The 26,516-nt window shown below is 41.5% G+C and overlaps 1 protein-coding gene across 2 annotated transcripts in view; it reads right to left on the reverse strand.

The window, feature by feature from the left end:
• Window positions 1-26,516, reverse strand: part of ZNF573 (zinc finger protein 573) — a 56,660-nt gene that overhangs the window by 15,499 nt on the left and 14,645 nt on the right. For both annotated transcript variants that reach the window (XM_033226036.1, XM_033226035.1), the window contains exons 3-5: window positions 22,266-22,356; window positions 19,908-20,040; window positions 18,345-18,437 (exon numbers count right to left, since the gene is read on the reverse strand). In XM_033226036.1, coding sequence (XP_033081927.1) covers window positions 18,345-18,437; window positions 19,908-20,040; window positions 22,266-22,274 — 235 coding nt within the window. In that variant the 5' untranslated portion in view covers window positions 22,275-22,356. The remainder of the gene's footprint in view (window positions 1-18,344; window positions 18,438-19,907; window positions 20,041-22,265; window positions 22,357-26,516) is intronic.

Genomic DNA, 26,516 nt, shown 5'->3' on the forward strand with positions numbered 1-26,516 from the left:
CAATTCTCCTGCCTCAGCCTCCTGAGTAGCTGGCATTACAGATGGGTGCCTCCATGCCCAGCTAATTTTTGTATTTTTAGTTGAGACGGGGTTTCACCATGTTGGCCAGGCTCGTCTTAAACTCCTGACCTCGTGATCTGCCCGCATTGGCCTCCCAAAGTGCTGGGATTACAGGCGTGAGCCACCGTGCCCAGCTGACCTTGGTTTTTAAATCCCATTCCCCACTAAAAGGAACCACGCTCCCGGGAGAAACAGCTGATTCCAGGACCACAGGAGGGAGAAAACAAAATGAACTTGAAGGTAGTACCAGGAAAGAAGTCCTCAAAAAACAGAAGGATCAGGGTATTAAATGAACACAGGAACCAACCTAAAAGAGCTATCAATGTCTGAAGCTGAAACAGTATGGGTGGCAAAAGAAATAATGTAATATTTGATTATACCTTGAAGTATAAAACAAATATACATGAGTCTATAAATGAGAAGTATAAATGAGAAGAAACAAATATTTCTTATAGAAGAATTCTAGATATTAGAGATTAAACTCTATGGAATGTAAAGGTTAATTTCTACTCCTGTGTACCTGCTCCCAGGGTGGGCTAGACTTAACAAGTTGTCTCTAAAGAATAGAGAATGGAAAAGGAAAAAATAGTACATTTGGAGTGAAAAAAAACCTGGCAGACACTGCTTTAGCCAAATGATAAAGGTTAATATCACGTACCCCAATGTAATGTGATGAAAAGCATACTTCACCTCTGTTACAGTCTTTCTAAAAACTACTACTTCCTAATTACAAGAAAAACAAGACTTGGATTGGGAGATACACTACTGGCATGGTCTGTCAAGACAGTCAAAGTCATGAAAAGCAAAGCTGAAAAAACTGTCACAGAACAGAAGAGACTGGAAGATAAGACAAATATATACAATGTGGTACCCCTAACTGGATGCATCTTGGAACAGAAATATGAACTATATGGAAAAACTGAATGAAATCCCAATAAAGAGTCTCATGTCAGTTTCCTAGTTTTGACAAATGTACTTTATGTAAGATGTTAATGGTGGTGGAAAGTGGGAGAGGTGTATACAAGAAATCTCTGTATTACCTTTGTAAATCTGTTAATTTTATAAATCTAAAATTATTCTACAATTAAAAAGTTATTGTAAACAAAGATAATTACCAGTGGTCTTTGCTTGGTTGGTGGAGAAAAGAAAACAAACAAAAATGATCATTACACATTACTTCTTTAATATTCTTGGCAAAAAATGTTTAATCTTACTCTAGTCATGAGGGGAAATCATCAAACCTATAAACCTGACATTCCACAAGAAAACTGGAGTAGACACTTCAAAAAAACCAAACTCTAAGGGGTAAATGTAGTAGGGTAACACCAAGATAAAAAGCCTAAGATCTGGCTGGGCGTGGTGGCTCACGCCTTAATCCCAGCACTTTGGGAGGCCAAGGCGGGCGTATCACAAGGTTAGGAGTTCGAGACCAGCCTGGCCAATATGGTGAAACCCCGTCTGTACTAAAAATACAAAAATTAGCCAGGCGTAGTGGCGGGTGCCACCAGCTAACTCGGAGGCTGAGGCAGGAGAATCACTTGAACCCAGGAGGCAGAGGTTGCAGTGAGCAGAGATCACACCACTGCATTCCAGCCTGGGCAACAGAGCAAGACTCGGTCTCAAAAAAAAAAAAAAAAAAAAAAAGGCTAAGACCTAAATACAACGTATGAATACACAATGGATCCTGGAAACATTTTATAAATGACATTTTTAGAAACAGCATAGGCTGGGCACGGTGGCTCAAGCCTGTAATCCCAGCACTTTGGGAGGCCGAGACGGGCGGATCACGAGGTCAGGAGATCGAGACCATCCTGGCTAACACAGTGAAACCCCGTCTCTACTGAAAAATACAAAAAATTAGCCGGGCGAGGTGGCGGGCGCCTGTAGTCCCAGCTACTTGGGAGGCTGAGGCAGGAGAATGGCCTAAACCCGGGAGGCGGAGCTTGCAGTGAGCTGAGATCCGGCCACTGCACTCCAGCCCGGGCGACAGAGCAAGACTCCGTCTCAAAAAAAAAAAAAAGAAAAGAAACAGCATAACAAATGTAAGTATAGACTCTATAGTAGATAAGACTACATTCCTATTATAATAATATTGTGACTTTGAAGGAGAATGTCTTTATTCTTAGAAGATGCACATAGTTAAGAGGTGAAATTCAATGACAACTGCTACTTACCATCAAGTGAGCCAAGAAGAAAGGTGCATATATACAGAGAAAAAGTAAGGCAAAATGTTAATAACCAAAGATGAATTTACGTGAAGGGTAATTAATTGTATATATATTATATATTATACACATACATATACAGACATACACAAATACATATTTTAAAAATATTCTCACTTGGCTTGATGATTGTCAAAATAAAAAGCTGGGGAAAGGAAGGAAAAAGCAACCCAGAATTTAAGGAGGTATTACCTAAATTCTCATATAAAATTATTTTGAACCAAATAATAGTATGTTTGTATCCATTTATATTTGATGGAGTGAAAGAAGTAGAAAAACAATTTATAAAGCAGATATAAATACATATGAGAAAAGAAGAAAACTTGAAAATTGATGACCTATATATTCATCACAAGAATCTGGAAAAAGTGCAACAAAATAAACAAAAATAAGACAAAAGTCCAGTAATTAAAAAAAAAAAATAGAGTTCACAAATACCACAGAAGAGCCACAATGGCAAATATTTTATTTTAAACTAATGTTACTGATGCAATTCTTTCAACACTGATGAAGAAAAAAGTAAATGCTACAATATCCAACCTAGTGCTACCAGGTACCTCAGCTGTAGCTCTCCACACTGCACAAACACAGTAAGATGGCATTATGATAAAAACATGTTACTAGCTTGCTTGAAATGCATAAAACTCTAAAAAGCAGCCACTGCAAAATCAACACACAGAACACTTGGACAATTCTATAAGCATTACGTAATTTGCATCAGTTTTTAAAAAGCACAATGGAAACTGAAGGTTCAGATGTTTTTTTCTGGAGTGTTTCTTCAGACTCTAAGAGGGGGTAATAGGGTACATTCCCTCACCACAACACATGTATGAAGCTAATGAAACACTTATATCCAACATTATTTTTTTTTTTATTTTATTTTTTTGAGATGGAGTCTCCCTTTGTTGCCCAGGCTGGGGTGCAGCGGTACGATCTCGGCTCACCGCAACCTCTGCCTCCTGGGTTCAAGCAATTCTCCTGCCTCAACCTCCTGAGTAGCTGAGGTTGCAGGCACGCCACCACGCATCGCTAATTTTTGTACTTTTAGTAGAGACAGGGTTTCTCCACATTAGCCAGGCTGGTCACAAACTCCTGACCACAAGCGATCCGCCTGTCTTGGCCTCCTGAAGTGCTGGGATTACAGGCATGAGCCACTGCGCCCAGCCATCCAGCGTTAGGAAGGACAATGAAAAAAAAAATTACAATCCAATCCCATTCATGAAACCTAAAGAAAACATTAAAAGTTCAGATATAATTGAAAAGAGATAAAATATCAACACATGATGACCAAATTGGATTACAGCATGCAAGGTTAGTCAAGTAATAGAATTCAACACAGTATAGAATAATGGAGGAAAAAAATCATATGAATTATGTCAATAAATGCAGAAAGAATGATTCCTAAGAAGAGTTTTAGCAATTGTATAAAAAAGGAAACCACCTCCATGTGAAAGAGTATTTATATAAATTTTTAAAAAACATACCTTAGCCAGGCGTGGTGGCTAATGCCTGTAATCCTAGCACTTTGGGACTCTGAGATAGGAGAATTACAGCAGTAAGCCGAGATCACACTACTGTACTCCAACCCCGGTGACAGAGCAAGACTCAGTCCCCCCCCCCCAAAAAAAAGTCAACTGCCTTTTTCTTGTGGAAAATGACAAGCTGAATTCATATGCGAATACAGAAGATTCAGAATAGCCAAAACAATCTTGAAAGACAAGAATCAAGTATCAGTACTCATACTTTGTGACTTCAAAACTTTTTCTAATGCTACAGTAAATCAAGCAGTATATAGTACTGACAGAAAGACAGTGTGTGTATATATGCATATGTATATACACACACACAGGTACATATATCTCAAATTTACGATTAATTCATTATCAAAAAGGGTGCCAACAAAATTCAAAGGAGTCTCTTTAGCAATAGTGCTAGCACAACTGGATATTCCCATGCAAAAGAATGAAGCTGGGCATCTACCCTTTATATCACATATGAAAATTAACTCAATGTGGATCAAAGACCTAAAGGTAAGAGCTAAAACTACTAACTTAGAAGATAACATAGAAGTAAATCGTCATAACCTTGGATTACAAAAGTTTCCTAGATAATAATATCAAAAGGTTCTAGGACAAGGGTGGGGCTCAAAGGCCTGGTCTCCACGACAACACAAACACAGACTTCAGGCACAGACTACAACCACCTGACCCCTGACCCTGTGACTGCAAGATGCTCAAAAGAAAAACAGCAACAAAAGAAATAATAGAATGGAATAGAATATTATTCAGCCATAAAAAAAGAATGAGTATTGACACCTCCTATTATATTGATGAAACTCAAAAACATGCTAAGTGAAAGAAAGTCATTCACAAAAGGCCACATGTTGCTTGATTCCTTTTTTATATGCAGAATAGGCAAATCTATAGATATCAGAGAAGTTTAATGGTTGCCAGAGGCTGAGAGTGGGAGGAGAGGGAATGACTGGCAAGGTGTATGAGGTTTCTTTTCTCTTTTTTTCTGAGATGGGGATTTTGCTCTGTTCCCTAGGTTGGAGTACAGTGGCATGATCATAGCTCACTGCAGCCTCAACCTTCAGGGCTCAAGTCATCCTCCCATGTCAGCCTCCTGAGTAGAAGGCAAAGGTTAAAAAAAGGTATCTTAATCTTGGTATCAAAAAATTTGGAATTAAGAGCACAAATTACAAAATAGACCAAATGGCATTCCATAATATTAAACAATGAAATAACAATGAATTAAAAAGTTAGGAACAGCCACACAACATAACACCTACTATCAAATCAATCTTCAAACAAGAACGAAAAGATTTCTAAAAATAAAAAGTAACTAATTAGAGGTAAAGAATGACAGTCTCAAATCAATGGAATAAATCTATTTTTATTTATTTATTTATTTATTTATTTATTTATTTTTGAGATGAAGTCTAGCTCTGTCACCCAGGTTGGAGCGCAGTGGCGCTATCTCGGCTCACTGCAAGCTCCACCTTCCGGGTTCACGCCATTCTACTGCCTCAGCCTCCTGAGTAGCTGGCACTATAGGCGCCGGCCACCATGCCCGGCTAATTTTTTGTATTTTTAGTAGAGACGGGGTTTCACCGTGTTAGCCAGGGTGGTCTTGATCTCCTGACCTCATGAGCCGCCCGCCTCAGCATCCCAAAGTGCTGGGATTACAGGTGTGAGCCACCACGCCCGGCCCACACTGGAATTATGATGTCATAAACTCAGCCCCATCCCAACTAGCTCGCTCTGTTTTGCAAAACCTGCCTTAAAAATTACCCAGTTGCAGGACGGGTAATATATATATATATATATATGTATAACCCAGTCGCTACTTTTCGGTGGAGCATGTTTTTAAAAAAACAAAGAGGCTAGGCATGGTGGCTCATGCCTATAATCCAAGCACTTTGGGAGGCAGGGGCAGGGGCGGGTGGATCACCTGAGGTAAGGTATCCCAGGCCAGCCTGGCCAGTGTGGTGAAACCCCGTCTCTACTAAAAATACAAAAATTAGCCAGGCGTGGTGGTGGGTGCCTGTAATCCCAGCTACTCGGGAGGCTGTGGCAGGAGAATTGCTTGAACCTGGGAGGCGGCGGTTGCAGTGAGCTGAGATCTGGCCACTGCACTCCAGCCTGTGCGACAGAGCAAGACTCTGTCTCAAAAAAAAAAAAAAGGAAAAAAAGTTACCCAGTCTAGTTCTAAAACCTGATAAGTAACTTTCCTGGTTTCTTATTTTAAGATACTACTGCTACTCTTTGAAGAGGTTGTTCTCCCTTTTTTGCAATAAATCTAATAAGCTTAGCTTTGCTAGATGAACAGAAATGTCTGGTAATTTTTGGAAGTCAACAGTATATAGACACCCTAGGAAATAACTTATGAAAAATGTTGTTAAATGTAGAAAAATAAATATTTTGAAACACCATAAAAACATAACAAGTAAGTCCAGCTCAGAATAATACAAAGTACCAGAATAATGAAGATATATCAGGAAGGCTGATCTTTTCAGACAAAAATCAGTTGCTTTCTAATATATCAATAATAACTAATTACAGGCTGAGCAAGGTGGCTCACACCTGTATTTTCAGTACTTTGGGAAGCCAAGGCAGGAGGACTGCTCGAGCCCAGGAGTTAGAGACCAGCTCAGCAACCTAGTGAGACCCCCATCTCTAATAAACAAACAAACAAAATAATGAATCACACAATATAGAAGTATACAATTACATATTATAGAATTATATGTTATACAAGTTCTTAATCTCTGACAAGAACATAGCACCATTACAAATTTATAGCAATATCAGAGAACAATTTCTTTTACATCAAGTAAAAGAACTCTATTTTAATTAACCTGAAATTTAACTGTAACTCAAAAGTTTAGAAAAACTTAATAAACTATAAACATAGATTTAAAGAGTTTTTAAAAACTATCATTTTTCAAATTTCTTTTAAAAAATTATAGTTAAAGTTAGAATGTAAAACTTACATTGTTGGTTTCTTTATCCTAATTTAATAATGGCATATCAACCTTAACTGGTCTTTGTCCATTTTCACTACAACTGGATAAATGATTAGACATTACTGCCAGTGTGGCAATTCCTTTAGTATATGTAAAATTTGGACAGGATGAAATGGAGAAAATTATTTTTCTCAGCTTCATTGATAAGAAATGCAAACTATGAAGACTGACATTGTTCACACACTTGATTTGGAGTTTTCAAATTTGTATAAAGCTTGTGCTGGTGTTGCAGCTTTGAAAGAACAGGAAGATACTCCAGAGTGATTGGCCACATTGCCACACATACATACACAGCTGCCAGTTTCTCTGAGTTAAGAGGGCCTAGCACTAAGAGGGTCCAGGAACAATTAGCATACCTAAGCCTAGATCTGGATTTCTAAATGGTGTTCCCAATAAAAGGAACTGGTGCTCCATACAGAAGTGGCTGATTCCAGGGCTATGGCAGATAAAATATAAGATAATCCTAGATTAACAACTTGTAGTGCCAGAAAATAAGAAATCCTCACCAAAGGATGGGGTAGGTTGAAAAGGCACAGGAGCCAACTTGAAAGAGCTCCAAGTGGCCAAAGCAGAAGAAAAATAAGGATAGTACTGGATTATAACTCATGGAATAAACATCTATGAGTCCATATTGATATAAATAATTGAATAAATAGAGGAATAAGAGAGTCTTCCTTCTTACAGAAGAATTCCAGCTAATGGGCCAGGCACGGTGGCTCATGCCTGTAATCCCAGCACTTTTGGAGGTTGAGGTGGGCAGATCATGAGGTCAGGAGTTCGAGACCAGCCTGACCAACATGGTGAAACCCCATCTCTACTAAAAATACAAAAATTAGCCAGGCGTGGTGGTGCATGCCTGCAATTCCAGCTACTCAGGAGGCTGAGGCAGGAGAATCGCTTGAACCTGGGAGGTGGAGGTTGCAGTGAGCTGAGATCATGCCACTGCACTCCAGCATGGGCAACAGAGTGAGACTCTATCTAAAAAAAAAAAAAAAAAAAAAAAGGCGGGCGTGGTGGCTCACACCTGTAATCCCAGCACTTTGGGAGGCCGAGGCAGGCGGATCACAAGGTCAGGAGATTGAGACCATCTTGGCGAACATGGTGAAACCCCGTCTCTACTAAAAATACAAAAAAATTAGCCGGGCGTGGTGGCGGGCGCCTGTAGTCCCAGCTGCTCGGGAGGCTGAGGCAGGAGAATGGCGTGAGCCTGGGAGGCAGAGGTTGCAGTGAGCCGAGATCGCACCATTGCACTGCAGCCTGGGCGACAGAGCGAGACTCTGTCTCAAAAAAAAAAAAAAAAAAAGGTTCCAGCTAATAAATGTAGGAGGTTAACACAAAATCATCAGTAGGCAAATGTTGCATTAAAGATGGGTGCAAGCAGGCCGGGTGCAGTGGCTCACGCCTGTACTCCCAGCACTTTGGGAGGCTGAGGCGGGTGGATGACCTGAGGTCAGGGGCTCAAGACCAGCCTGGCCAACATGGTAAAAACCCATCTCTACTAAAAATACAAAAATTAGCTAGACGTGGTGGCATACGCCTGTAATCCTAGCTACAGCGCCTGTAATCCCAGGCTGAGCCTGAGAGGCGGAGGTGCCAGTGAGCCAAGATAGCACCACTGCACCTGCACTCTAGCCTGGGTGACAAAGTGAGACTCTGTCTTGGAAAAAAAAAAAAAGAAACGGTATAAGCAAAATCTACTGTTGGAAGGTAAAATCTGGGGCAGGGATGGGGGACTGTAAAAGTTGGAGGAGAAATAGGATATCTATATTGTTTTCCTGGGACTCACAAAATAATACCACAAAATGAAGTCTGCAAAAGCATCCTCAGAAGCAAAAGTTTTTTCTCGGACCTTCTCTTGCCCTCCTGTCTCTCAGTCCCATTCTCTCCCGAGGCTAACCATAGCCTCTTCTCCAAGGCAAGTCATGGAAACCAGAACTCCTTGTCCCCAAAGCTATTCATAAAACCTAAAAAGATTACTCTAACTTTCCCCCACCTTTTTGGGTAAAAACTGGCCATAAAAAATTACGTGGCTTACTTTGTTTGACTGTTGGTCATAAGACCCCCATTCCAGAGAGGGTCGCCCACTCTAGAAGGAAGGAATACGTGTTCTGAGAGGCCAAGAAGAATCTAGATAAACAGGCATTGCTGGGTTTCCCTACTCAGACTATTAGCATTAGATCTCATCCTTTTAGTCCAATCCTGTTTCTACAGAGCAGTCCATACTTTGTTAAATCTAAGCATAAAAATAGGTAATTTCCCCTGAATCTTTGGATCTTCTTTCTAAAGGCTCCTGTGTCATGAAAATGTATGATTAGATCAATTCGTATGCCTTTTCTCCTCAATCTGCCTTTTGTCAGTGATTTTCAGTGAAACTTCAGAGGGTGAAAAAGAAGTTTCCTTGGCCCGGACAGATACAATTATGGAAAGCATCTCAAACAAGTTATATCATATTAGCATTGCCTAAGGCACAAATTCTTATTCCACCAAATTATCATATTAGCACTGCCAGTGGAACAAACTATCATAGTCTCCTTATGTGATAAAATGAGAGGAACAGAACATCACCTGGGGGCAATTTTTCAAAATATGTTTGGCTTGAATTTAATCATAAGGAAGTGACAAAACATTGCAGATTGTAGGACATTCTAAAAAGAAATCAAGTGGACTGGACTTTGCAAAGATGTCAATTTCATGAAGGAAGATGCTCTGAATTAAAGGATAATAAATAGATTTGGTGAGTAAGTATGACAGATGTTCCTTGAGTTGATCCTAGATTTTAAAATTTATAAAAGGACATTACTGGGATAGTTGGGAGAAATTTGAATGTGGACTGTATATTTGATAATATTCTTAGAGTATTGTGAAATCACTAGGGTAATGTGGGCAAAGGGTTAACAAAACATTTTTTAATGTTCTGTTATTAAACATTAAACAGAATGGGAATCCCATTCACATAAGGATGTACTCTTAGGCTAACTCTCTAACTCTGCTTCCCTAAAAACAGAATGTGTTGACTATGTTAATTAAGTTTCATTATTTATGGTAACAATGACCCTGATAGGCAAGTTGCACCTGAGATTGTGGACTAGGGGCTAGATAAAGAGAACACCATATATGGGGTTTATTTGACCACAACATTTCTTTTTAAAAGGGTTCATGTCCTTGAAAGACCCTGGAAGCTATGCCTAGAGAATCCTCACACCAGATATTGTACCAATCTATGGAGCCGGTATTTTTTTTTTTTTTGAGACAGAATCTCGTTCTGTCACCCAGGCTGGAGTGCAGTGGCGCGATCTCAGCTCACTGCAACCTCTGACTCCCTAGTTCAAGAGATTGTCCTGCCTCAGTCTCTCGAGTAGCTGGGATTACAGGCGTGTGCCACCATGCCCGGCTAATTTTTTATATTTTTGGTAGAGATGGGGTTTCACCATGTTGGCCAGGCTGCTCTTGAACTCCTGACCTCAAGCGATCCGCCCGCCTCAGCCTCCCAAAGTGCTGAGATTACAGGCGTGAGTCACCGCGCCCGACCAAGCCAGTCTTCTTAAGTCAGGGGAGGCCCCACACTCGCTGTGTGGATCTTACCTCCTAGCACTTGAGCTCCTAGCACTTACCTAAGATCTTACCTCCTAGCACTTGACCTGTGGAAAAGAGAGCTCCTGGAAGGCTGAGTCTCATGTGCATGAATCACTGCAGCCACACCACAGGGTGCTGAGCACTAAATACAGCAACAACTACAAACTTAAAGATGTGTATTTAGGTTAAGAGTAAATATCAGGGCCGGGCACTGTGGCTCACAACTGTAATCCCAGCACTCTGGGAGGCTGTGGCAGGCAGATCACTTGAAGTCAGGAGTTCGAGACCAGCCTTTGTATTTTGTAAAATACAAAAATTAGCCAGGCATGGTGGCGCACACTTGTAATCCTAGCTATTTGGGAGGCTGAGGCAGGAAGATCACTTGAAACTAGAAGGCGGAGGTTGTAGTGAGCCAAGAGCGGGCCACTGCACTCCAGCCTGGGCGACAGAGTGAGACTGTCTCAAAAAAAAGAGTAAATATCAGTCATAAGGGAGGAAGTATATGATGCAATGACTATATATTTAAAAATATGATTACAGTAAAACTAAAAATTGGGAGGAGACTGGACATACTAAAAAACAAAACTGTTTTCAGTAATCATTTTGGTAGTAAAGCTGTTATTAATGTTCTGAGAATGTTTCACGTGTCATAAAGAATAAAGGAAATGGCTGGGCATGGTGGCTCATGCCTGTAATCCCAGAACTTTGGGAGGCCAAGGTGGGTGGATCACCTGAGGTTGGGAGTTCGAGACCAGCCTGACCAACATGGAGAAACCCCGTTTCTACTAAAAATACAAAATTAGCCGGGCATGGCAGCGCATGCCTGTAATCCCAGCTACTCTGGAGGCTGAGGCAGGAGAATCGCTTGAACCCGGGAGGTGGAGGTTGCAGTAAACCGAGATTGCACCATTGCATTCCAGCCCAGGCAACCAGAGTGAAACTCTGTCTCAAAAAAAAAAACAAAAAAAGAATAAAGGAAATGAATACTTGCATGGTATTTTAATTTTATCATCACTGGAGTATTGGAGAATTGGTACTGAGCAAAAGACATACAGATCAAAGACAGAAAATTTCAATTAAACACCATTTAGTTCTAAGTTTGGCCAGGAAGTTGCCATATAAACTCATTAGGTAATTGGTAATTTATTTTTATGTAAATATGTAACACACATATGTATACTTATAGATTTTTTTTTTTTTTTTTTTGAGACAGAGTTTCGCTCTTGTCGCCCAGGCTGGAGTGCAGTGGCATGATCTCTGCTCACTGCAACCTCTGCCTCCTGGACTCAAGTGATATTCCTGCCTCAGCCTCCCCAGTAGCTCGAATTACAGGCACCTGCCCCAACGCCTGGCTAATTTTTGTATTTTTAGTAGAGATGGCTTTTCACCATGTTGGCCAGGCTGGTCTTGAACTCCTGACCTCAGGTGATCCATCCACCTAGGCCTCCCAAAGTGCTGGGATTACAGGCGTGAGCCACCACTCCTGGTCACTTACAGATTTTTCTATCTTTAGCTAGTTAAAAAGCTGTAACAATCTTCAACCCAGAAAAATGGGCACTTCTAGCGGCTAGACTGTGGCCTTGAAATACCATTTCCCACTAAAAGAACCCAACAGTTCACAAACTTATGGCTAAAAGCTTTGTACAGGAAATGTACAAGATAAGCCTGGAACACTTTGTCATATTAGATGGGAAAAAACTGGCAATAAAATAACTGTCTAAGGCTGGCTGCGGTGGCTCATGCCTGTAATCCCAGCACTTCGGGAGGCTGAGGTGGGCGGATCACCTGAGGTTGGGAGTTCAAGACCAGCCTGACCAACATGGTAAAACCCCGTGTTTACTAAAAACACAAAATTAGCCAGGCGTGGTGGCACATGCCTGTAATCCCAGCTACTCAGGAGGCTGAGGCAGCAGAATTGCTTGAACCTGGGAGGCAGAGGTTGCGGTGGGCTGAGATTGCGGTGAGCTAAGATTGCGCCACTGCTCTCCAGCCTGGGCAACAAGAGCAAAACTCTGTCTCAAAAAAAAAAAAAAAAAACCTAAAACTAAAACAAAAACTATTTAGTCACATAAGAAGGATCCTAGGGGCCAGGCATGGTGGCACATGCCTGTAATCCTAACACTTTGGGAAGCCGAGTTGGGTGGATCATCTGAGGTCCGGAGTTTGAGACCAGCCTGGTCAACATGGTGAAACCCCGTCTCTACTAACAATAAAAAAATTAGCCGGGCATGGTGGCACGTGTCTGTAATCACAGCTACTTGGGAGCCTGAGGCAGGAGAATGGCTTGAACCCAGGAGGTGGGGGTTGCAGTGAGCCAAGATCGTGCCATTGCACTTCAACCTGGGCGACAAGAGCGAAACTCCATCTCAAAACAAAAAACAAAAGAAAAGAGAAAGAAAAAGACCAAACATTGATCTATTTTACGAATGGTATCAGTAGTTACCAAATAGTAGGTGACGTAAAAAATTGTTTATATTAGGCCGGGCGCGGTGGCTCAAGCCTGTAATCCCAGCACTTTGGGAGGCCGAGACGGGCGGATCACGAGGTCAGGAGATCGAGACCATCCTGGCTAACACGGTGAAACCCCGTCTCTACTAAAAATGCAAAAACTAGCCGGGCGAGGTGGCGGGCGCCTGTAGTCCCAGCGACTCGGGAGGCTGAGGCAGGAGAATGGCATGAACCTGGGAGGCAGAGCTTGCAGTGAGCTGAGATCTGGCCACTGCACTCCAGTCCGGGCGACAGAGCGAGACTTCGCCTCAAAAAAAAAAAAAAAAAAAAAAAAAAAAAATTGTTTATATTTGTACATAATAAACAAAAAATAAATGTTAGAATTAGAATATGGCCGTCTTGGAATGTCTGATGAATTAATACATCCAGGTACCGAGCATAAATGCTTGCTAAAAATCACAGAAAGAGAGACAACCAGAAAGTTTATGCTGAGAACCTAAACCATTCACTCCCACACTCAGCCTTGAAACAGAGAAGTGGACCTACCAATCCCCCCACAGGTAGCTTACTATCTACATAATCATGATGTCACTATCCCACTGTTTTCCTCAGCACAATTTGTTCTGGAAGTTTCTTGCACAGGCAAATGGCTTCATTGTTCATTACTGGAAATTCCTGAAAGATACATCAATTTTTTTTTTTTTTTTTTGAGACGGAGTCTCACTCTGTCGCCCAGGCTGGAGTGCAGTGGCATGATCTCGCCTCACTGCAAGCTCCACCTCTCGGGTTCATGCCATTCTCCTGCCTCAGCCTTCGCAGTAGCTGGGACTACAGGCGCCCACCACCATGTCCGGCTAATTTTTTTGTATTTTTAGTAGAGATGAGGTTTCACAGTGTTCGTCAGGATGGTCTCGATCTCCTGACCTCGTGATCCACCTGCCTTGGCCTCCTAAAGTGCTGGGATTACAGGCGTGAGCCACCACGCCCAGCCCAGCGATCCATTAACTCCTAAATGGCAAACATCAACAGTTTGTACTCTAGAAAATTTTCAATTCCTAACCTCAAAATTCTAACCTAGCTGTTTCCACTAATTCACCACTGTGGTATCGTGATCTTTACCTAATCCTAATCAAGTCCCCGCATGAAGATCAGCCTTAAACCACACTTTTAATTCTCAGTAAAAGCCATCCTTGCCCTTCCGCCCCTGAGACACTAAATAAAGCTCTTTAGAGGTGGCGTTTTCCTTTAACACAGTAAACCGTAAGCCCAGTTCTCTCTGGTGTGAGGGGAGCAGGAAAAGTGCCAACATATGATGCATACAATACTGCCCAGGAAGTTGTCTTGCAAAAAAATAAATAAAATAAATTGAATCAAAATCGATTAAGTGTAACAGTGAGATAAATCTGGCATAGCTGACTCCACCTTACTTCTAATCTCACAAGCTAATGGCGTTTGCTCATTCCTGCACGCTGGCCAAGTTAACAATGGGAGGATTTAGTTTATAGTATAACCTTAAAGCAAGGATAATAATCCCTTTCCAAAACTATTAATAATTCCCAAGGAGACAGGGAGGGTGTACATACAAGTAACAACATTATGTTAAAGATTTACAGGAGGCCGGGCGCGGTGGCTCAAGCCTGTAATCCCAGCACTTTGGGAGGCCGAGGCGGGCGGATCACGAGGTCAGGAGATCGAGACCATCCTGGCGAACACTGTGAAACCCCGTCTCTACTAAAAAATACAAAAAACTAGCCGGGCGAGGTGGCGGGCGTCCGTAGTCCCAGCTACTTGGGAGGCTGAGGCAGGAGAATGGCGTGAATCCGGGAGGCGGAGCTTGCAGTGAGCTGAGATCCGGCCACTGCACTCCAGCCCCGGCGACAGAGCAAGACTCCGTCTCAAAAAAAAAAAAAAAAAAAAAAAAAAAAAAGATTTACAGGAGCGGCCGAGCGCGGTGGCACAAGCCTGTAATCCCAGCACTTTGGAGGGCCGAGATGGGCGGATCACAAGGTTAGGAGATTGAGACCCTCCTGGCTAACACGGTGAAACCCCGTCTCTACTAAAAAACACAAAAAACTAGCCGGGCGTGGTGGCGGGTGCCTGTAGTGCCAGCTACTCGGGAGGCTGAGGCAGGAGAATGGTGGGAACCCGGGAGGCGGAGCTTGCAGTGAGCCGAGATCGCGCCACTGCACTCCAGCCTGGGCAACAGAGCGAGACTCCGTCTCAAAAAAAAAAAGATTTACAGGAGCATTGTGACCTGACCGAGGACTACGTTGTGCAACCTTCTCAGACCCCTGCTGACGCCCAGATATCTGTAGTTGCCAGTCACCTTCTGACCCTCAACCTCCTCCTTGTTCTCCTTTGCCCAACATAAAAAACGGCATGAGATTCATGCCTTTTAAGATGGTTCTTTAGGACATTAGTCTGCCATCTTCTCTGTTTGCTGGCTCTCTAAAGTAAAATTCCTCGCCCTAACACCTTGTCTCTTGACTTACTGGTTGTTGTGCAGTGAGCAGTGTGAGCTCTGGACTCAGATACATAAGCCTCTTGCTCCCTCTACTTAATTAGAGGATATAGAGGGGTCAGAGAACATATTTAAGCAAATCTCAGGGATGGCATCAGCAAAATCTAGAATGGAACATGTTTCTTCAGCAAATAAGGAGTTAGGAACACAAAGAAAGATGAAGACAAAACTTAGAGACTTGTGAAAACTTAAAAAGACTTGAAATTGGAGAAAGAATAAAAGGAAGGAACTTATTACCATTGAAATCAGAACAGTGGTTACACTTAGCAGGAGGAAGAAGACTGTGACTAGTTGGAGACATGTGGAGGACTTCAGAATTAACTAGAAACTATCTCCTTGTTTAGAAATAGTGCTTGGAGGGTATAAAAGAATCTTGTATGTCATTATAACCTTTCTGAAACTCTAAAATTATATTAAAATAAAAAAAGTTTTAAAGTTTTAACTCCTGACCCAGCTGTAGTGACATAACTGTTTAACTTATAAGACTCAGCCGGGCGCGGTGGCTCAAGCCTGTAATCCTAGCACTTTGGGAGGCCGAGACGGGCGGATCACGAGGTCAGGAGATCGAGACCATCCTGGCTAACCCGGTGAAACCCCGTCTCTACTAAAAATACAAAAAACTAGCCGGGCGAGGTGGCGTGCGCCTGTAGTCCCAGCTACTCCGGAGGCTGAGGCAGGAGAATGGCGTAAACCCGGGAGGCGGAGCTTGCAGTGAGCTGAGATCCGGCCACTGCACTCCAGCCCCTGGCGACAGAGCAAGACTCCGTCTCAAAAAAAAAAAAAAAAAAACTTATAAGACTCAGTAAGCTACGCATTGTTATACGTTGTTCTCTGAATCTGTCTGATGTTTTCAAAAATGTCTTGAGAACAATTACATCATTGTGTCTTTCTTTCTTTTTTTTTTTTTTGAGACGGAGTCTTGCTCTGTCGCCCAGGCTGGAGTGCAGTGGCTGAATCTCAGCTCACTGCAAGCTCCGCCTCCCGGGTTTATGCCATTCTCCTGCCTCAGCCTCCCGAGTAGCTGGGACTACAGGCGCCCGCCACCTCGCCCAGCTAGTTTTTTTTTTTTTTTTTTTGTATTTTTTAGTAGAGACTGGGTTTCACTGTGTTAGCCAGGATGGTCTCGATCTCCTGACCTCGTGATCCACCCGTCTCGGCCTCCCAAAGTGCTGGGATTACAGGCTTGAGCCACCGCGCCCGGCTAACATCATTGTTTCTAATCCTTGTATTCCCAACAATTCAAATTCAACAATACCTCATATGATCTGACTCCTCCTAACAGTGTGACCTCATTTCTTGTCACTCTCCTCTTAGGATCTCTATTCTGGTCTACTTTGGTGCTCCTCAAACTCACATAGCTCTCTCCATTCTCCTCCCTTGACTCTCCACACTCCTTCCCTCTACTGCCCCAGTCATCTCCTTAGCCTTCCAAGCTCATTATTCAGCTTGGAATATTCTTCCCCAGATAAACACATGGCCCGTGACCTTATACCATGTCTCTTTCCAAATACTACCGCCCCAAAGAAGCTGTCCCAGGCCATCTCATCCAAAACGGCCTAATCTCTGCTTACTTTCTTTTTTTTTTTTTTTTTTTTTTTGAGACGGAGTCTCGCTCTGTCACCCAGGCTGGAGTGCAGTGGCCGGATCTCAGCTCACTGCAAGCTCCGCCTCCCGGGTTTACGCCATTCTCCTGCCTCAGCCTCCCAAGTAGCTGGGACTACAGGTGCCAGCCACCTCGCCCGGCTAGCTTTTTGTATTTTTTAGTAGAGACGGGGTTTCACCGTGTTAGCCAGGATGATCTCGAACTCCTGACCTCGTGATCCGCCCGTCTCGGCCTCCCAAAGTGCTGGGATTACAGGCTTGAGCCACCGCGCCCAGCTCTGCTTACTTTCTACCATTGCTTATTCTACTGTCTAATAGTATTTGTTTGCCTGTTTATTTTATTTTATTTTTGAGACAGAGTCTCACTCTGTTACTCAGGCTGCAGTGCAAAGGCGCGATCTCGGCTCACTGCAACCTCTGCCACCCGGGTTCAAGCAATTCTCCTGCCTCAGCCTCCTGAGTAGCTGGCATTACAGGCACCTGCCACCATGGCCGGCTAATTTTTGTATTTTTGGTAGAGACAGGGTTTCACCATTGAAGACCGGCCAGGCTGGTCTTGAACTCCTGACCTCGTGATCCACCTGCCTCAGCCTCCCAAAGTGTTGGGATTACAGGTGTGAGCCACTGTGCCCAGGCTACCTGTTTATTTTTATGTGTTCTTTAGTACAATGTAAATTTCCATGAGGATAAGGACCTTACATGTCTTGCTCATGATCACTACATTGATATGTGTGTTGTCTGTGTGTGTGCAAAAGGGGAGCTGGAAAAACAGCTGAGTCCAAAACACAGGTAAAATATTGCACTCAAGAAAAAAGAGGCTGGGTGTAGTGGCTCACGCCTATGATCCCAGCACTTTGGGAGGCTGAGGCGAGCGGATCATGAGGTCAGGAGTTCGAGACCAGCCTGGCCAACGTGGTGAAACCCTGTTTCTACTAAAAATACAAAAATTAGCTGGGGGTGGTGGCACACGTCTGTAATCCCAGCTACTCGGGAGGCTGAGGCAGGAGAATCGCTTGAACCCAGGTGGCGGAAGTTGCAGTGAGTGGAGATCAAGCCACTGTACTCCGGCCTTGGTGACAGAGCAAGACTCTGTCTCGGAAAAAAAAAAAAAAAAAAAGAAAAGAAAAGAAAAGAAAAAAGAAAGCACCCATTACTGAAAATGGGTTTGAAATAGAAAGGAAATAAGGTGGTTGGTAAATGGGGTAAAGTTGAAGCTTCTTCTATAGCTTATGCTGAGATCTTTATTCCCCACCAGGTTGTAGGCCTTTGCTCCAGAAGTCTGGGTGCCTTGGAGGAGGGCTTCACAAACAAAGTGACACAAAAGTGTCTCCTTTCTCTTACCACATGGGCTGTGGCTGGCCCTGATGGTGTCCCCTGCCTTCCTTACCTGTGAACTGTGTTTCTTCCCTCAAAATCATCCAGGGCTCTTTTCCTCGCTCCAGTAAGTCCACCACAACTGGTTTAGAAATGGAATGTCCTCCTTATAAGAAAAGAAATGCCACATGGCATAAAGATAAAAACAGAAGTAACAGAAACTTTTGAGCTTTGGTTAAATTTACAATGAACTAAGGACTTCAAATAAAAGAGGGGTGAGATGACTGAAGAAATGAAGCAGGTACAATAAAACCTTATTTTAATGTAAACTCATACACACTTGGTCTCTTAGGAGAAAGTTTAACCTGTGACCTTATAAAATGTCTATTTCCAAATATGACTACCCCAAAGGAGCTGTGAAGTTCTCTAGAGCCAGAAGGCTGGGGCACAAATTATTCCTCTTAAATCTACCAACCTTGTGACTTTGGCCATGTGACTTCAACTCATTATTCCAATTTGGCAAATAAACTGGGCATAATAATACTACTATTGGCTAGGCGCAGTGGCTCACGCCTATAATCCCAGCATTTTGGAAGGTGGAGGTGGGACAATCACTGAGACCAGGAGTTTGAGACCAACCTGGGCAACACAGCGAGACCTCACCTCTACAAAAAAAAAAATTAGTCAAGCAGGGTGGTGCATCTATAGTCCCAGCTTCTCAGGAGGCTGAGGCGGGAGGATCACTTGAGCCCAGGAGGTCAAGGCTACAGTGAGCTATGATTGCACCACTGCACTCCAGCCTGGGTGACAGAGCAAGACCCAGTCTCAAAATAAATAAATAAATAAGATAATAACAATAATACTAACACATAGTTATTTGAGGATTAAGTTATTTTATATGTTATTATATATATTATATATATAAAGTTATTTTATATATATATATTCCTCCTCCCTTCTGAAGAGTAGCTGGGGACATAATGACCATAGTTGTACCAATTATGATTATCTTATTATTTCTGTATGAGATAAAAAAAAGCATCCGGACTGATATATAAAATCTTCATTCAAACTCAATGCAAAGTTCATGAATTATAACTTTCAACAATAAATCATACAAATTGGCTACAGGAAATGAAATGTGGACTCTTCAGTTTTCAACAAATATTGTTCATCTAATCCAGCACTATATAAGTCACAGGGGTTCTGCTTATACTCAGAGTAAATCATGAGTCTGCATCTGTTGTCCCTGCAGGTGGATCAGATGATGACACAGCATATCTATAGGAATTCTGGAAATATACACAATGGGAAACCAGGATTCCTGGACAATGGTTATTCATGGACTAATAATATATAATTTTATAATAATAATATACAATTTTAACCCAGCCCCTTGGATATTAAGGAAAGGAGACAATCATAAAGGGCAGGAGAATATGTGACTATCTCTAAAGGATGAAGAAAATGATGGTGTTTGGTGGCACAGCCATTGTCAAACAGGCAGAGCTGAAATCTTCCTCTAAGAACAGGAAGAAGAACTTCAACTGTGTAAAATACAGCCTCAAAATTCACTGCATTGAAAGGTAACATATCACAGATCACATTTTAAATTACTTGAGGCAAATAAACTTACCCAGTGAGACCAGGTTTCTGTAGTTCTCCAACATCACATCCCTGTATAAGTCCCTCTGATTAGGGTCCAGGTATTCCCACTCCTGCTGAGAGAAGTCTATGGCCACATCCCTGAATGTCACTAATTCCTGAAACTGCAAACCCATTCATGACATAATTTAAAAAACATTTTAAAGATGGAAAGACAGGATATTAAAAGAGCACATTGGAGAAAAGGAGTGATATAGCATATGTGGCTAATGACTGGTAGCAGACTAAAGCAATGTGTCTACATATTCCTAAAGGATCCTATTGCCACAGACAAACTTTTCTGCATGTGGAAGGCTACCGCAATAATTCAGACCTGCTGAGGAATGGATAAAATAAAATTCAATAAAGTTTTTTTTTTTTTTTTTTTGATACAGAGTCTCGCTCTGTCACCCAGGCTGGAGTGCTGTGGCCGGATCTCAGCTCACTGCAAGCTCCGCCTCCCGGGTTCACGCCATTCTCCTGCCTCAGCCTCCCGGGTAGCTGGGACTACAGGCGCTGCCACCTCGCCCGGCTAGTTTTTTGTAGTTTTTAGTAGAGACGGGGTTTCACCGTGTTAGCCAGGATGGTCTCGATCTCCTGACCTCGTGATCCGCCCGTCTCGGCCTCCCAAAGTGCTGGGATTACAGGCTTGAGCCACCGCGCCCGGCCAAATTCAATAAAGTATTAAAGACACAACTACATAGTCTGCTAGTCGTGTGATACGTAAATTCCCAACAAACATGAGTTTCTAAACTATTTTTCCTTTAAGTTAGAAAAATGAGATGTCCTTGTCAAATTTAATAATCTCCATATTTTATTGTTTTGTTCTATTTATTTATTTTTTTTGAGACGGGGTCTTAATCTTGCTCAGGCTGGAGTGCAGTGACTCAAACATGGCTCATTGCATCCTTGACCTCCCATGCCCAGGTGATTCTCCCATCTCAGCCTTTCTAGCAGTTGGGACTACAGGTAGGCAAGACCCGCCCAGTTAATTTTTGTATTTTTTGTAGAGACAGGTTTTATCATGTTGCCCAGGCTGGTCTCAAACTCCTGGGCTCAAGCAATCTGCCTGCCTCAGCCTCCCAAAGTGTTGGGATTACAGGTATGAGCCACTGCACCTGGCCAATTTCCATTTTTTTTTTTTAAAAAAAAACTTTTGCAGAACATTTAGACATTTCCACAAGCCTCAAGTTACATTATGTCAGAGCACATAATAAGCATTTTTCTTTATTTTGACAAATACATTTTTTATTGACTGTGCAACAATTTTATTATGAATATTTCAGACTTACTCCATTGTTAATCCATCTTTTACCTTCATGTACATTTTTTAAATTTTTTTTTTTTTTTTTTTTTTGAAACAGGCTCACTCTGTTGCCCACGCTGGAGTGGAGGGACACAATCCCAGCTCACTGCAGCCTTGACCTCCCAAGCTCAAGCAATCCTCCTGTCATAGCCTCCTGAGTAACTGGGACTATAGGCCCAGCTGATTTTGTACTTTTTTTGTAGAGATGGGGGTCTCACTTTTTTTGTAAGGGGTCTCAAACTCCTGGCCTCAAGCGAGCCTCCCACCTTGGCCTCCCAAAGTGCTGGCATTACAGGTATGAACCACCGTGGCTAGCCTACCTTCATATACTTTGTTGGACAAAACTTCAAAGATCTTCCCCAGTTCTGGAAATCAGCATATTTACTCCTTAGAATAATATTCTCATTCATCACCATTTTCCATCATTAAATACTTTTCTTGTTCCAGAATGGATACTGATACAGGATGACTCATAATCAAAAAGATGTCACCCAAGTTCAGCAGAACACATTCAACCACAAAATAAAAACTTGTCTCTCAGTAATTCCTTGGCAAGATCCATGGTATATCTCCAACAATTCTAAAATTCTCAAAGAATATGAGATCTCATGGCATACTAAGACAGATCAATTGATAACCAAATCCCATCTTATCTGCCTAGAAAACTCAGGTCTGTGGAGAATGTCAAAGCCTACCTATGGTACCCAAATAGGACCAACATCTCTAATTCACCAAACTAAGGGCCTATAAAGGAAGCTCAAATAGTTCCCTGTTGAGACTTCACTCCTTTACTGCTCTATCATAGACTTTGGTTGAAGAATAAGCACATGAATATTAAATACATTTGACAATCACTATAAAAGTGGACAGAAAATAATCATAGGGAGAAAATTGAGTTATTTGCTATCACTATTCACTGTATTAGAAGAAAGTGGGGACAGATAACTGAAGGAGGTCTTCTTAAATAGGAAGCCTTAGGTTAATGAAAAAATCCACATAACCTATGATCATGATATTGCAAGGAAACAGAATTAATCAACTTACACAGGTCATGGTTTTAGAACTGTAAGACCTGATCAGTCTTACTCAGTGGGATTCCAATACTGGAAACATTCCAACTCCAGAGAATCCAGAGCTGAGAGAAGAAAAGAGATGTTAGTGTTCCCAATATGACTTAATTTAATAAAATCTTTCTCCTCCTCTATTTCTTCTTCCAAATTAATCCCTCATAACTGAACACATAACTTAAGGAAAAACAGACAATGAATCTAAGCACTCCTTCACACCCCAGGAAACCTAGCCATACAAAGGTAGTTTTAGAGTAAGTCACTGGCTCATTAAAGCCAGATCCAGACAAGATAACAAGATGTTTTCTGGACAAGCCTCCAATTTGGGAAGGCTGATCTAGACTTGAGATTTGGCTGCTCAGTTTCTCCATGAGAAGATTCACTTGCCTTCATTCCCACCTTCCAAGGCTGAGAAAGGACTCACTGTTCAAACTAGAAGCTTTTTTTTTTTTTTTTTTTTCTGAGATGGAGGCTCGCTCTGTTGCCCAGGCTGGAGTGCAGTGGTGAGATCTCAGTTTACTGCAACCTCTGCCTCTAAGGTTCAAGCGATTCTCCTGCCTCAGCCACCCAAGTAGCTGGGGCTACAGGTGTGCACCACCACACCTAGCTAATTTTTTTTGTATTTTTAGTAGAGACGGGGTTTCACTATGTTGGCGGGGCTGGTCTTGGTGATTCACCTGCGTTGGCCTCCCAAACTATTCACATTACAGGTATGTGCCATCGTGCCTGGCCTCAAACTAGAACCTCCTCTACGGCATCAGAATCAGTTGAAATTGGTCAAAATATGAGAGAGAACACAGCACAGAAGGAAATGCTTAGGCCTGGTTCTGTGTTGAGTACACACTGCCTTGCTAAATACAAAATATACATGTAATAGAATACCAAGAAGCTATCAGATGCTAAGTAGAGAAACATATTTCATAAAATAAAAAAGTTTCAGATATACTGTCAAAAGAAAAATAAGATGAAAAAACAGAATGTACAATATCATTGAATCATTAAAAAGACAGACAAGCATTGCGACACAGGCTATAGGATATCAATATATTGAGAAAGTCTGGTAATTTATTTATTCTGTTACAACATGATCATATGTTACCATTACTTTTCTTTTAGTTGCTATCTTGATTTTCTTTTTTGAATATATTTCATAATCATTTTAACATTGTTCATGCATTAACTTAAAAAATACATGTGTACACACACACACACACAAATGTGTGTGATAAAAGTTGGGTTTGTTTTGCTACTTAGCCACAATGTCATCCAGAGTAACGCTAAACTCTCTCTCTCTTTCTTTTTTTTTTTTTTAAAGGGGCAAGGCGTCTTGCTCTGTCATCCAGGTTGGAGTACAGTGATGTGATCATAGCTCACTGCAAACTCAAGCTTCTGGGTTCAAGTAATCCTACTGCCTCAGTCTCTTGACTGGCTGGGACTAAAGGTATGTACCACCATGCCTAGTTAATTAAAAACATTTTTTTAAGAGACAGGGTCTTACTGTGTTAGCTAGGCTGGTCTCAAACTGCTGGGCTCAAGAGATCCTCACTCCTAGGCCTCCCAAACTGTTGGGATTACAGACATGAGCTACGACGCCTGGCCTAGTTTCACTTTTTATCTAACATCACTTGAAGAAAAAATTAGACAGTAAAAGCTTACAGAATACATTCACTAACTTCCATATATATTCCATGGACTTAGTTACAATGATGACCAGAATCTAATCAATGCCACCTCCACATGAATTCCCAAGGCACATCACCTGAATCTCTCTAGTGGTCTTCACTATACACTGACTTACCCGTTCCTATTTACAACTTATGGTCCTTGCTGAATTACTGGCATTTTAAAGTAGTGACTAGTAGTCCTAGCCACAGCAATCAGACAAGAGAAAGAAATAAAGGGCATCCAAATTGGTAAAAAGGAAGCCAAACTTGCTGTTCGCTGATGATATAATCATATACCTAGAAAACCCTAAAGACTCATCCAAAAAGCCCCTAGATGTGATAAATAAATTCCGTAAAGTTTCAAGATACAAAATTAATGTACACAAATCAGTAGCATTGCTATATACCAACATCGACTAAGCTGAGAATCAAATCAAGAACTCAACCTCTTTTACAACAGCTGCAAAAACAAAACAAAAACAAAACAGAAAACAAAAAACTTAGGAATATACCTAATCAAGGAGGTGAAAGATCTCTACAAGGAAAACTACAAAACACTGCTAAAATAAATCATAGATGACACAAACAGATGGAAGCACATCCCACGCTCATGGATGGGTAGAATTCAATATTGCGAAAATGACCATACTGTCAAAAGCAATCCATAAATTCAATGCAATTCCCATCAAATACCATCATCATTCTTCACAGAACTAGAAAAAACAATCCTAAAATGCATATGGAACAAAAAAAAGAGCCTGCATAGTCAAAGCAAGACTAAGCAAAAAGAACAAATCTGGAGACTTAACATTCCCTGACTTCAAACTATACTACAAAGCAATCATTACCAAAACAGCATGGTAGCGGTATAAAAACAGGCATGTAGACCAATGGAACAGAATAGAGAACCCAGAAAGCCAAATACTTATAGCCAACTGATCTTCGACAAAGTAAACAAAAACATAAAGTGGGGAAAGGACACATTATTCAACAAATGGTGCTGGGATAATTGGCAAGCCACGTATAGAAGAATGAAACTGGAGCTTCATCTCTCACTTTAGACAAAAATCAACTCAAGATGGATCAAAGACTTAAATCTAAGACCTAAAACCATAAAAATTCTAGAAGATAACATTGGAAAAACTCTTCTAGACATTGGCTTAGGCAAAGAGTTCATGACCAAGAACCCAAAAGCAAATGCAACACAAAGATAAATAGATGGGACTTAATTAAACTAAAAAGCTTCTACATAGCAAAAGAAATAATCAGCAGAGTAAACAGACAACTCACAGAGTAGGAAAAAGTATTCACAAACTATACATCTGACAGAGGACTAACATCCAGAATCTACACGGAACTCAAACAAATCAGCAAGAAAAAAACAAATAATCCCATCAAAAAGTAGGCTAAGGACATGAATAGGCAATTCTCAAAAGAAGATATACAAATGGCCAAAAAACATATGAAAAAACGCTCAATATTATCAGTGATCAGGAAAATGCCAATAAAAATCACAATGTGATACCACCTTACTCCTCTAAGAATGATCATAATTTTAAAAAATCAAAAGATAATTGACGTTGCCATGGTTGTGGTGAAGAGAGAACACTTCTACACTACTGGTGGGAACGAGAACTAGTACAACTACTGTGAAAAACAGTATGAAGATTCCTTAAAGAACTAAAAGTAGAACTACCATTTGATTCAGCAATCCCACTAATGGGTATCTACCCAGAGAAAAAGAAGACATTACATGAAATTCTTTTTTTTTTTTTTTTTTGTATTTTTAGTAGAGACGGGGTTTCACCGTGTTAGCCAGGATGGTCTCGATCTCCTGACCTCGTGATCCGCCCGTCTCGGCCTCCCAAAGTGCTGGGATTACAGGCTTGAGCCACCGCGCCCGGCCATGAAATTCTTGTATTATTATTTTTTGAACAATAGAGACAGGGGTCTCACCATTTTGGCCAGGCTGGTCTCAAACTCTTGGCCTTAAGTGTTCTGCCGGCCTCAGCCTCCCAAAATGCTGGGATTACAGGTGTGAGCCACTGTACCCAGCCAGAAGTAATTATATGAAAAAGACATTTGCACACACGTTTATAGCAGCACAATTCACAAGTGCAAAAATATGGAACCAGCCTAAATGTCTATCAACAAGTGGATAAAGAAAATGTGGTGTGTGTACACATGTATATACACTATGGAATACTACTTGGCCGTAAAAAGGAATGAAATAATGGCATTGGATATAATCTGAATGGAGTTGAGACCATTATTCTAAGTGAGGTAACTCAGGAATGGAAAACCAAACATTACATGTTCTCATTTATGAATGGGAGCTAAGCTATGAGGATGCAAAGACATAAGAATGATATAATGGACCTCAGGAGGCTGAGGGAGGGGAATCACTTGAACTCAGGAGGCAGAGATTGCAGTGAGCCAGACTATGCCACTGCACTTCAGTCTGGCGATAGAGCAAGCCTCTGTCTCAAAAAAAAAAAAAAAAGCAATATTTAAGAGATGGTCTCTTGAAGTAACTAATACAAACTTCAAGTCTTTTTGTTAGT

This window comes from Trachypithecus francoisi, unplaced genomic scaffold (assembly GCF_009764315.1).
Source record: "Trachypithecus francoisi isolate TF-2019V2 unplaced genomic scaffold, Tfra_2.0 Lachesis_group12, whole genome shotgun sequence".
NCBI lineage: Eukaryota > Metazoa > Chordata > Mammalia > Primates > Cercopithecidae > Trachypithecus > Trachypithecus francoisi.